The sequence below is a fragment of the Podarcis liolepis genome, assembly GCF_965112155.1.
Source record: "Podarcis liolepis genome assembly, chromosome: 13".
NCBI lineage: Eukaryota > Metazoa > Chordata > Lepidosauria > Squamata > Lacertidae > Podarcis > Podarcis liolepis.
In genome coordinates this window covers 43,582,510-43,594,967 of record NC_139573.1, presented here as the reverse complement: position 1 = coordinate 43,594,967, position 12,458 = coordinate 43,582,510, and the positions used below count along the sequence as shown (strand labels likewise).

At 47.9% G+C, this 12,458-nt stretch overlaps 1 protein-coding gene across 3 annotated transcripts in view; it reads left to right on the top strand.

Annotated features, from left to right (window-relative positions):
* NBR1 (NBR1 autophagy cargo receptor) overlaps positions 1-12,458 on the top strand; it is a 28,367-nt gene that overhangs the window by 10,798 nt on the left and 5,111 nt on the right. For all 3 annotated transcript variants that reach the window (XM_083469558.1, XM_083469559.1, XM_083469557.1), the window contains exons 7-19: positions 99-155; positions 895-1,103; positions 2,041-2,202; positions 3,117-3,323; positions 4,558-4,714; positions 5,914-6,201; positions 7,671-7,823; positions 8,057-8,132; positions 9,489-9,650; positions 9,752-9,892; positions 10,857-11,187; positions 11,482-11,576; positions 12,195-12,273. In XM_083469558.1, coding sequence (XP_083325684.1) covers positions 99-155; positions 895-1,103; positions 2,041-2,202; positions 3,117-3,323; positions 4,558-4,714; positions 5,914-6,201; positions 7,671-7,823; positions 8,057-8,132; positions 9,489-9,650; positions 9,752-9,892; positions 10,857-11,187; positions 11,482-11,576; positions 12,195-12,273 — 2,117 coding nt within the window. The remainder of the gene's footprint in view (positions 1-98; positions 156-894; positions 1,104-2,040; positions 2,203-3,116; positions 3,324-4,557; positions 4,715-5,913; positions 6,202-7,670; positions 7,824-8,056; positions 8,133-9,488; positions 9,651-9,751; positions 9,893-10,856; positions 11,188-11,481; positions 11,577-12,194; positions 12,274-12,458) is intronic.

Sequence of the window (12,458 nt, the reverse complement as noted above, 5' to 3'; positions counted from 1 at the left end):
TCGCTGTTTGCTCAGTCTCAAGTTAATTATGAACTGTGTACAAGGAAGTTGTGTGTTAAGTTGTGTGGCTGCATTTCCCCCCTTTTTTGTCTCCCCAGAGTGAGCAGCATCCCAGTGAGGCCCCTCCTGAGTGGTTCACCAGCTATTTGGAAAGGGTGAGTTCCTCTCTGCTCTTAGATTTCTATTTGTCTTTTCAGACCTTGGGGAAGGGGTCATCGGAGGGTTTCTCAAGCCAGACCATGAGAACCACAGATTTCCACACGCAAACACACACTTGTGCTTCCTTAACATAATGGAGCTTGGCCCGCAAGTTGAAATTTGACACCACACTACATCAAATTGCAGTCTGGATAAATATCCAGTGCTTGGCTCATATTGTTAAGAGGGCACTTAGTTGATCTTAAGTGTTGTAATGGGTGGAGGAGAGCATATGGTAATCAAAAACATATAAATATGGTGATTGTCCTGGGTTTCATAACAATGTACAGTGGTACCTCGGGTTACATGCGCTTCAGGTTACATACGCTTCAAGTTACAGACTCGGCTAACCCAGAAATAGTACCTTGGGTTAAGAACTTTGCTTCATGATGAGAACAGAAATTGTGCTCCAGCGGCACAGCAGCAGCAGGAGGCCCCATTAGCTAAAGTGGTGCTTCAGGTTAAGAACAGTTTCAGGTTAAGAACGGACCTCCGGAACGAATTAAGTACTTAACCCGAGGTACCACTGTATGTGTTTGTGGCCAATACTGTTTTGTTGTCATCAACCTACGTATTGCTTCCCAATCCTAGCGTATCTCTGCATGCACCAGTTCTGGGACAGGGGAGCAGAGTAGAAGTACCTTTTAGAGAAAATCTAGGAGACTTTTCTTATGGCGCACCTCTTCCCCTTTCCAGTTCCGGGAGCAAGTGGTTCAAGAGACCGTTGAAATGCTTGAACAGAAGCTGAGTGAGAAGCTCATCCTTTCTGGCCAGCTCCCCAGCTCCTTGAGCAGCGCCACGCCCCACACCCCTGCAAGCCCCTCTGTGCAAGGAAACCCCTTTGACTGGCTTCTCTCCTGCAGTAACTGTCAGGCCTCTATCGTGGGCATTCGCTACCAGTGCAGGTAGGACATGGGCAGAAGGGTGAAAATGCAAATCGTACAGCTGTGTTGGTTCTTTGTGTCCAGAATGTCCCAATTTGGCATCCAGAGACTCCAAGGGGAAAGCAAGGGAGGGTGTGTTGTAGTTATGTAAAAAGTCAGAGTTCTAGTCCTTATGACCAAAATTATCCAAGATAAATATTGGAAGCATGTTCTGTGGATTGGGAGGGGAATCCAATGACCTTTAAATCCCCCTTTTCATTGGCACTTCTGCCCTTTTTAAAAATTTGTTGTCTTCACCTGTTTGCCTTTCTTGGTTTTTTTATACTTAAAAAAAAATCTGCATTAAGAAAGGCAAATCAAGCTATATCAGCAAGTTGAGGAATTCTCTTACTGATGTCTGTCTCTTCCTGATGCTTCTTCATTTTGGCAACCGTGAAAGGGAGATGTAGATGATAACAGAGCTCAGCTGCATGGCTACTAAAAGACAAGAGCTTTGCTGTTTACCTCCACCACCATCGTCTGGTAGTAAAACTGGTTATCCTTCAGGGGTCAGTTTCTCTTCAACTTTCTGGGTCCTTTACCCACTCAGTTTCCCAGCCGCCAGCCTCCCATCCAAACTTATATTTCAGTTCTCTTTCAAAAGCTGCAGTGTTTTCAGAATCCTGTCGCTGGCATCGTCACACTAAGCCGTTAGAATGTTTGTGAACATGTCATGGCAATGCAAAAGCTCAGCCAATTGGGGGCGGGAAGGATGGTGGAATAGCTCACAAGCAAGGTAACATTTTATGAGAAGTGAAATCTTTTAGCCTGCATGCTAACAGAAATAAAATTGCTTTTGTTTTATTTCAGGCTTTTCTCACATTTGTAATCACATCTTAACACAAATTGATTTAACCAGTTCAGTTAGTAAAAGATGAAAAAGCTGTTGGGTATCTCATAGCCTTTCCTCTCTTGACAGTGTGTGCCCATCCTATAGCATCTGTGAATCATGTGAAACAGGGACATATGCCCACGACCCTAACCATGTACTTTTGAAGCTGAGGAAGCCAGTATTGTGTATCTCAGAGACATATAATCTTGGGCAGTTCGCTCCTCGCTTCGCCACTCTGGAACAAGCCAGGTAAGTAGCCCATGTTCTGCAAACTGTGTGCAAACATGTGCAAACCTTGGGTCTGCCTGCATATTTGGGGTGTGTGCTGGTAGTGGATAAGCACACAAGAAAACCAATAGAGGGATACCCAGAGACCTGCAGAAAAGGATTTGGTTCTAAGTTCAATGTAAATTTCTGTTTCCACCTGGCATCCTGTGTTCTGTGGCTTTTTTGTCTTCAAGCTTCTTTTGCCTGCCTGTGTACAATATGCAAGGAATGCAACGTGTTGGGTTTTTTTAAGGCTCCCAGAGCAACTTAGAAATGTCAGTGACAAAGACAATTCCTGTCTTCAGACTTGCAGTCCAAACTGCCCAGCACAAAAGGAATAGGGAGGCAGGAGGATGCCGAACAATCAGCTGGAATTGAGAGATTTTTAACTGAGAGGGGGAACCAAGCATTGCTTGCCTTCCAGCATTTCCTGTTGAAATAGCTGCTAAGTTGAGGGTAGGAGCCTGATGGAGCTGATATTATAACAGAGTGTTTGGAGAGGCCCAGCAGTTCTTTCTCTTCCTCTGTCCAGTAGGCACCCAGGAGCCTACTGTGTAGAGCAGGCATGGTAAACCTGTAGCCCTCCAGAGATTATTGGACTCCCAACTCTCATTGTCCCTAACCACTGGCCTTGCTGGCTGGGGCTGATGGGAGTTGAAGTCCTGCAAACATCTCAAGGGCCACAGGTTCCTTCCCTTTTGCGTAGAATTTTCATGTCCCCATTTGCAATGAGATGCCCCACTGGCACCCGAGGGACCTTTGGGTGTGACGCTCAGCCCAGCTGAAGGAAATGGCCTCAACAGCCACGGCCTGCCCCCCCCCCAGCAGCCTGGGTCTGGCTTTGGGTGTGCAGATCCTCCTATAAGCAAACTAGTCTCTGCTTTCGACCTGCGCAGGCTTCAGAAACAGATGGACAAGCGCTTTCTGAAGGCGGAGAAGCAGCGCTTGCGAGCAGAGAAGAAGCAACGCAAAGCTGAGGTGCGGGAACTCAAGAAGCAGCTGAAGCTGCACCGGAAGATCCATCTGTGGAACTCTGTCCATGCTCTGGAAAACGCTGGCTTGACAGCTGCCAGATCAGAGAGCCTGCAGCCCAATACACTTCTGTAAGCAAACTGAGGACTGAGCTGCATGGGGGAGGCAATTTTATCTGCATGTTTGGAGCACTTCTGGGGGATGCTGCGCCCTAGCCAAGCTATGGGCCATTGTGAATCTCTGCAACGTTTCCAACACTTGTCACTTATTTGACTCCCTGAACCCTGGAGTCACATGCAAAGCAGCACCAGCAGAGTTCTGCTAGCACAGTGGTGTTTCTGTTTCCTCTCCTTCCCCCAACCCCCCAACCCCGTCTTGTGGAGCTGATCTTCAAGGCACTCGTGGGGCTACAGCAGAGAGGAGGGGAAAGTTACTGTGTTTTTCGCTTCATAAGTTTTTAGAGGGGGAAAGCAAGAAAAAAAATATTCTGCGCAGAGCACGTAAGCGGCTCTCGCTTTTCTTGCTTTAAAGCAAGCAAAGCGAGAGCCTCTTACATGGCTTCTGTCCCGCTTTGCACAGCTCTCATTTTGCTTGCCCATCCCTCCTCCCACTTAACTGTAAAGCACGGCAAGCAAGAAGAGGAGGAGACACTGGGACAGGTGCTTTGCTTGCTTTACAGCGAGGTGGGAGGAGGGATGGACAAGCAAAGTGAGAGCTGTGCAAAGCGGGACAGAAGCCATGTAAGCGTCTCTCGCTTTGCTTGCTCCCATCCGTCCCTCCTCCCGCTTTGCTGTGAAGCCAGCAGAGCAAGAGGTGCTGCGCAACTCTTGCTGAAGCCAGCAGAGCAAAAACGATAGCTGTGCAGCGGCTCTTGCTCTGCTGGCTTCACAGCGAGCGACGGACGGGAGCCATGGCTCCGGCTGCGGAGGCATCCCTCGGCTCACGACTGCAGCAGTAGCCGAGGGATCCCTCTGCCATCCAGTGCATTCACTCCATAAGACGCACAGACATTTCCCCTTACTTTTTAGGAGGAAAAAGGTGCATCTTATGGAGCGAAAAATACGGTACATTCCAGTAGCACAAGTTGCTTGCACTTGCAGAGCAGATGCATTGGATAGCGCCCCCCGGGATTTATAAGTTGGGCTGCTGAGGATCCTTTGTTCAAGATCCCCAGTCCCTTCTTAGACCTACCTCTCAAGAACACTCTGCTTGGGAGAGTTGACAGTAGATTGCAGCTTAGAACTTCTGTTAAATGCAGATCTTTTAAACTTTACTTTAGATCTGCCTCCCATAAGCGGAGGGAGTGAGCTTTCCTTCTCTCAGCTTGAGATAAGCAACTGTACTGACTTTCCCCTCTCTTTGCAGTCCCCTGCAGGGCTGCCCGGTCATTGTCCCAACGCTGAGCGCTGCCTTTGTGGATGAGAACCTTCCTGACGGAACTCGCCTGCACCCAAGGACGACCTTCATCAAACATTGGCGCATGAGGAACACTGGCAACATGGAGTGGAGCTCTGACACTAAGGTGCGTTCCAGTGCTTAAGGTATGTGCTGGAGCTGAGATCTCCCTGCAAGCGATGCCCTAGTCCCCACAGTTTCTTCAGCCCAGATTTGTAGGTGCTGTTTTTGGTTACTCAGCAGCAACAGAAAGACACCCTGCAGAAGCACAACATACAGTGGACCCTCCGGATACGAACTTAATTCATTCCGGGGGTCCGTACATACCCCGAAAAGTCCGCAACATGAGACGCCGCTTCTGCGCATGCACGCGGCGCACAGAGTGCTTCTGCACAAGGTGTGCAGAGCGCTTTTGCACATGCGCACGCAGCGAAACCGGAAAGTATACGCTTCTGGGTTTGCTGCCTTCGCAACCCGAAAGTTACGTAACCCAAAGGTAGCGTAACCCGAGGGTCCACTGTACTGCTTTCTTATTATTTCACAGGCTTCAGTACAGAGCCCTGTTGCCATCCTTTGCCTGTCATCACCTGTAAATTATTTGGGTGAGGACTTGGTTTAGATTGTCAGCCAGCCAACAAGCGACATGGGGCATTGGCCAGACTCCTAAAGGTGCAAAGCCCAAAGTTCCTTTGGGTTCAGGGCTGGGGAACCTTTGTCCATCCCCTCCCCCCGATGTTGCTGGACTGCAACTCCTATCATCCCTGACCATTGGCCATGTTGGCTGGGGCTGGAGGGAATTCTAGCCTAACAGCTACAGTGTTCCCATCCTTGCCGTAGTTGTTCATTTTTGCTGCTGAGCAAATCCAAAGCCACGGGATTGATTTAAGAAACACAGGGGAAGCATTGAGAAGCAGATTTTTTGTGGAAGGCGCAGTAGGAGACCATGTGTCTGTCGGATAAAATTGCTCTAACTGTGCCCCACAGCGCACACATTGCTTCTGAACCCGTTCCAAACTTAACCTACCCTAGGTTGGGACACCATTATTTTAAAATATATTTATTTATCATTTATCAAGTAACCCAAAACAATATGGGAACAGCCTTAGTCCCTCTGCCACCTTTGTTTGCCAGCCTTTCGGATTTTTTGTCTCCAAAGCTGTCTAGTTAATTCCTTAGAACAGACTTGAGGGGGAAGCTAGGTTTTTTAAAAAAAGTTTTTTTGTTGTGGAAAGATACTTGCGGTGAATGAGGCTCCCTTCACATGCTTGGCTGGGACCAGGAAGAAGTTAATGGCCTTTTGTTTTTCTCTCTGTCTCCATCCTTCAGCTGAAATTCATGTGGGGGAACTTAACTCTGGTGTCCTCGGACAAGAAGGATGTCCTTGTGCCCTCCCTGCTGCCTGGGCAAGAGGGGGTTGTCTCTGTGGAGTTTGTAGCTCCTCCAATGGAAGGAACCTACACATCTCATTGGCGGTTATCGCACAGAGGGGAGCAGTTTGGGCCGCGGATCTGGTGCAGCATTGTGGTAGACCCCTCATGCAACACAGACTGCCCAGAGAAGAGCAAACTGGTGTCCAGTTTTTTCCAGAAGGGCAGTTCCCATTGCAAGAAAGAGGTGAGGTCCTTATTTTATATCCCTGAGCCTGTGTAAGTTGTTGTCCCCCCCCCCCAGCTCTGCTTTCTGCTTACCACCTTCCCTTAGATCTTTCTCCTCAGGCCTCTGCTTCTCTGCTTTCTGCATATATATTTCCCCTCTCCTTCCTTCAGCAACAAGGTGTATTCAAGTTCCTCGGCTAAATTAGCTCACTTTGCTCTTAAGACTTTTTGAATTATTGCCAACAAATCACTGCTGAAAGGGTCATTTGTATTTGCACTAATAATAGTATGTGGTGCACTATAATGTAGGTACCACTGTGTATATCATAAACTTTCATGTAACCACCTTCCTTCAGCCACCATGCCTCCAGGCACTCCTGGTTCCATCCCTCTCTAATTTCAAATTAAACTTTTACAAACTTTAAAATATCCAATGACTTCCCTTCTTCTCCTTCCATGCTTCATATATTTAAAGAAGAGTGGAAAATATTTATTGAATACAGTGGTACCTCGGGTTACAGACGCTTCAGGTTACTGATGCTTCGGGTTACAAACTCTGCTAACCAGGAAGTGGTTGCTCCAAGTTAAGAACTTTGCCCCATGTTAAGAACAGAAATCAGCAGGAGGCCACATTAGCAAAAGCACGCCTCAGGTTAAGAACCATTTCAGGTTAAGAACGGACCTCTGGAATGAATTAAGTTCTTAACCCAAGGTACCACTGTATATGGAAAATAAGATTAGAAAGTCTGAGTCAAGTCAGTGATGTCATAGCGGTTTAGCCAATGGCAAGTTGGGCCTCCCAAGCAGCAGAGATAAGGCTTGTGACATCCATTTAGTAACTGTGTTCATACATATACATGTCTGTGTTGCTTTTTTTTTTGTCTCCCTTCTTCATCGAATTAAAAAACACTCTCTTTGAGCAAAGAGTAGATAACAGTGGTGTGCACTGGCCCCACAAGGTTTTGTTCCTGTTGCCTCCAGGTGGGGCTGGGAATGACTTCTATTGCAAACCCTGAAGCCTGCCTGTGTGGGCAGCACTGCGGTAGTTAGACAGCTTCCCGTGTTCCTAAGTGGAACATGAATGTAATTGAACAGATGTGAAAGATGCATCTCTTTCTGTGGGAAAAGAACAAACACTCTGTATCTTGCTTTCTATGTGGCATTTATTCCACCAGCAGGATTTTACAAGATCCTGCAAACATTCTGTGCGGTCACCTATAGAGAATTGAGAGGAAGATTGTTAGTGCCTGTGATTCGTTTGGTCTCTTGGCACAGCCCATAATTAAGCATTTTGTATTTTTTTTCACTGCACCCCTTTTGCCAGGAAGCTTAAGCAACAAAATGGAACTCTAGTGCCCAAGAAACTGTCCTGTATGTTGATGGCACAGTAAAAAGATAAGAGTTTTTGTTTGCCCTAAGTTAGGATGAGGCTGCTCGCCTTAAGAGTCACCTCCATGGTCCTTTCACTGTTTCTCTTTCTCCTTGTAGGAAAGACCCTCAAAGTTCAAGGGGCAAACTCTGCAAACTGCTGATGGTGCCACGACGGGAGGTGTGGCTGGCCGAGCTGCTCCACCAAAGCTGAAGAGCATCCTCAACGCTAGAGAGTTCTACATCCCATCAGTTGACCTGCTTACAGCTCAGGTAAAATGTCAGGTGTGAGCCAAGCTTGGAGGCAGGGAGAATTCACAGAAAATCTATAATTCCGCATTTGTTCTGCCCTTCAACACCAAAGATTCTACAGAGAGGCAAGTCTGTTTTCTCTTAAACTTCATAAAACTTGGTGTCTAGCTGACATGGCAGAGAGGTATGGAGATGGATGTCGCTCTCTTTTTATCCCCTAACTTGAATGCTTTCGTTTCCCTCCTCCCTCCTAGGATCTGCTCTCCTTTGAACTGCTGGACATTAACATCGTGCAGGAACTGGAGCAGGTGCCACACAACACTCCTGGAGGTAAGCATCACCCCAACCCCAGGAGGCCTGTCGGTGGTAGTTGTGATGGGCACATCCTTGCCCCATTTGCCGTAGAGATGCAGGTCTAGCACTCCATCCAGGGCCAGTAGGAGGAGCTGCCATCGTTGGGCACCTGTCGGGACCCGTGCTTCAGTAGGAACCCCTCTGTCAGTCCCCAGAGACTCCTGCTCCTGCTCCTTGCGGTTCTTGCTTGTTACCTGCCCCTTTCTGTGGTAGAGAAGAGACAAAGGAGGCTGTCTACTCAGAGCTTTTCACCAATAGGTTCCAAGCTTCCACCAACCTGGAACTGGCACTAGCTCCTCTGAAGACCAGGGCAGATTCTTTTGGCAATTCCCTCTTGTATTGCCACAGCTGCATCTGAGGTCGTCTGTGCTGCTTTGAAGCTGTGCTGAGGACTGTACCCCGATTTTGGCTTGCCTGTGGGCCATCATTTGCTTGCCTTGGACTCCCTGATTGCTTTGCCTGAACAGATACCATTTAGGGTTTTTATAGTTCTGTCCAAGACTGCCAGCCAGTCGAATCATGGGCGCCCAAAGGCGATGAATTTGTAACCCCTTCTGGCTTAAATCTGAGCTGTGTTGCCGTACTGAGCATGTCGGGTACATTTCTTTTGCCACTAAGTAATTAAAGGAAATCCCTAGCACTTTCTGCCTATTTGGAACAGTTCCAGGCAGGTTTGAGTTCCTTCACCTGCACAACACTTGAGGCAGTCCACAAAAATAGTTTTGGGAATCTCAAGAGCAGGTTCCTGTTCCTTCAGGTGGCATCTTGCTCTTCCAGACATGACTTGGTGCATGTCACCGCTGCCCCATGATAGTTCCTTGCTGGAGAAGGCTGGCTGGGACCAGATAGAGGAAGAGAGCAGGGGGAGAACATGTAAATTTGAAGCCTGAAATGGCGTGTTACATTTCTTCTGGTTACAGGAAGGGACAGTAAGCTACGCTTAATCCACTGCCAGACTAGAAGGTCTTACTTAGCCTGTCTTGTGTCTCTGAGATTTCACCAGGCTCAAGTAATTTGAAGCCTATTTCAGCTCTTCCATAAGTCCTAAGAGCATATGTATTTTTCAAAAATGAAAGCTGAGATTCTTAGAATGCTGAAATCCGCACCCAGTAATAAATTGTGCCCTTGCTTAATTGCCTTCATTTGTTATTTTGAAATAATGGACCTTCCCAATTATCTGGTGATCTGAACTGCATTGGGCTCCCATTGTTTCAAGTCTCTGTATAATAATTTGGGTTGGTTACTGAGGATGAAGATCAAGCCCCCAGCTTCTAGGGCTGCTTGAGTTCTAAAACTTGCGGCGAGTGCTCATGAGAACATTGCATCCCACAGATGCCCAGGCAGGGAAAGGGAAGGCTGAGAATCCGGCTAACTCCGAGGAAGGAGAGGAAGACATGAGTGGGACCCAGTTTGTTTGTGAAACAGTAATTCGTTCTCTCACCTTGGATGCTGCGCCTGACCACAGGCCCCCACAGAGGAAGGAATCCTTGCAGAGTGAGTGCTTAATCTGTCATCCTGCTGAGCGCATTACATGTACAGAAAAAGCTTAAGCCGATCTCGCATTTTGATCGGCTCCTGTGTTTTTGTTGATTTAGGTTCTCTACAAGCACTACAGGACAATGCCCACTGCAGCCCAAACAAGGACCCTGTTAGGATAGAAAATGTTCCTTCTCCAACACTACAGGAACCAGAGTCCAAGAATCAAGGCATAGAGGTGGCCCAAGAACCTGAATTTGGTAAGGAGAAGTGGCTAGAGATTGCTTCTTTGAAAGAGAGACCAGAACTGAGAGTATCAGTCTCTCTGCCCCATGGGTGGAAAAAGCTTTTAATAGATCCCCATGCTCAAGAAGGATAAATTCAAATTGGAATAAGTTCAAAGAAGAGCATGATAGTGGGGGTGGTGAAACCTTTCTTAGGAGTCAAGATTAAGAGCTCTTCCATTAAACCTGGATCAGGTTTAAGGTGCTGGTTTTGACCTTTAAAGCCCTATACGGCCTAGGACCCTTGTACCTACGGGACCGCCTCTCCTGGTATGTCCCACGGAGGTCTTACGGTCTTCAAACAAAAACATCTTGGAGGTCTCGTGCCACAGGGAAGTTAGGCTAGCCTCAACCAGAGCCAGGGCTTTTTCGGCTGTGGCTCTGATCTGGTGGAATCTCTGTCACAAGAGACTAGGGCCCTGCGGGACTTGACATCTTTCCGCAAGGCCTGCAAGACAGAGCTGTTCCACCAGGCCTTTGGTCAGGGCGCAGCCTGACCCCCTCCTCTGGCAAGCTGCACAGAATTTTGCTTAATGGTTGCCACTAATTTGATTTTAATTAATTTTTATAATGAAATGTTTTTAAAACGTTGGATTATTTTGATTGTTGTTAGCAGCCCTGAGCCCAGCTTCGGCTGGGGAGGGCGGGATATAAATAAAAATTATTATTATTATTATTATTTTATGTCTCCCAGCTTCTGTTTGCAGCTCTGCATTGCTTAGGCTGATCTATGGAAGTGAGCTATAGGCGACAGGACTGTACTTTTTATTGTTTTTCAGCCGCACGAAAAGGCTTTTGTGGAGAAAATCTTATTTTTATGGTGCCCAGTAGGACAAAGCAAATTACATTGAGGAAAAGATTCCTGCATTGCAGGGGGTTGGATCAATAGAAAGGGGCTGCAATAGTCTTTGTAATCAAATTGTTCCGCTGCTTCTCCTAGAGGAACTCCTGCTGCAAGACGGGGCGGAATTGAGTGATGGAGAGACCGAGGATGATGCCAAGGATGAAGTCTGTAGCCAAGCATCCTCTACCTCCTCTGAGGATTACATCATCATCCTCCCAGAGTGTTTTGACACCAGCCGCCCTCTAGGCGAGTCTATGTACAGTTCTGCACTCTCTCAGCCCAGCTTGGAAAAAGTGGCCGAGGCCTCGGCAAGCCCTGCGGGAGAGAACCAACCCTCAGCTCACAGTATCAACGACATGCTGACCACCTCGCAGACACTGGACGAGGTGCCTCTGACCCCTCAGATCCTGGAACCACAGCCTGCAAGGTACCAAGTGGACCCGGAGCCAAAGTGTGCTAAGACTTCTTTATCTCTGTAGTCATAAGCAACCTTCAGAAGGAGATAGAAAAGGGGTCTGCTGCTGAGTTTGGGCCTAGTGTGCCAGCCAACCAAAGCGCAAAAATCCAAACGCAGGCGAAACTAAGTAGGGTGTGTTACTAGGGAAATGGCTTGAATGTGTAGCGTAGACATATGCTCAGGCTTGGTGGGTGTGCTTTTTCTACAGTTTCTGGCTACTACACCTTCCCACATGCCTGCTTTTCTTCCATTTTTAAACAATAGATCTCTGGCCCCTCCCCAAAACAGCAGCTCCCAAGAAACAAGTGTTCCCAGTGGAGAGGACGCCTCTTGGTGGGTTCCAGACCAAACCAGAGAAGGTACTGTGCTATGATTTACAGGCTGATAATTGGTTAGCAACTGCTCCTGACTCAAATCATTAGTTTTACAGACCACCCTCTTCCAGAGCCTCAAGGTGGGTGGTGGCAAATCAATGAAAGGTGCTACTTTCATTAAATAGATTCAATGAAGGGTAATGCTGTTCCCCCGCGGGTGGCGCTGTGGGTAAAACCTCAGCGCCTAGGACTTGCCGATCGCATGGTCGGTGGTTCGAATCCCCGCAGCGGGGTGCGCTCCCGTCGTTCAGTCCCAGCGCCTGCCAACCTAGCAGTTCGAAAGCACCCCCCGGGTGCAAGTAGATAAATAGGGACCGCTTACCAGCGGGAAGGTAAACGGCGTTCCGTGTTCTGCGCTGGCTCGCCAGATGCAGCTTGTCACGCTGGCCATGTGACCCGGAAGTGTCTGCGGACAGTGCTGGCTCCTGGCCTATAGAGTGAGATGAGCGCACAACCCTAGAGTCTTGCAAGACTGGCCCGTACGGGCAGGGGTACCTTTACCTTTACCTTTAATGCTGTTCCCCATTATATTTCTTTGATAGTCGCTATTTGGTTCTTTCCTGCCAGTTCCTGCTCTCAAGCTCCCAAATATTTCTCTTCTAGTGGTCCAAGGAGCAGATGTTCCTGAACCTCCGCCTGCAGGGAATGTACATAGCACACCAACATGTCCAGAATTCTCCAGGTAATATAAGCTGGGTCAGGATGGGATTTTGTGATCCGGTTGGCAAGTGGTATCTGTCCTATTTTTCGCTGAAAAATAAGTGTCTGTTTCTGTATGCTTTGAGATCCCCTCCCACTCCTACCCAAAATGCCCACTGACAGCTGTGTAAACTTAATTTATGCTAGGCAAGATGTGCTCATTGAGTT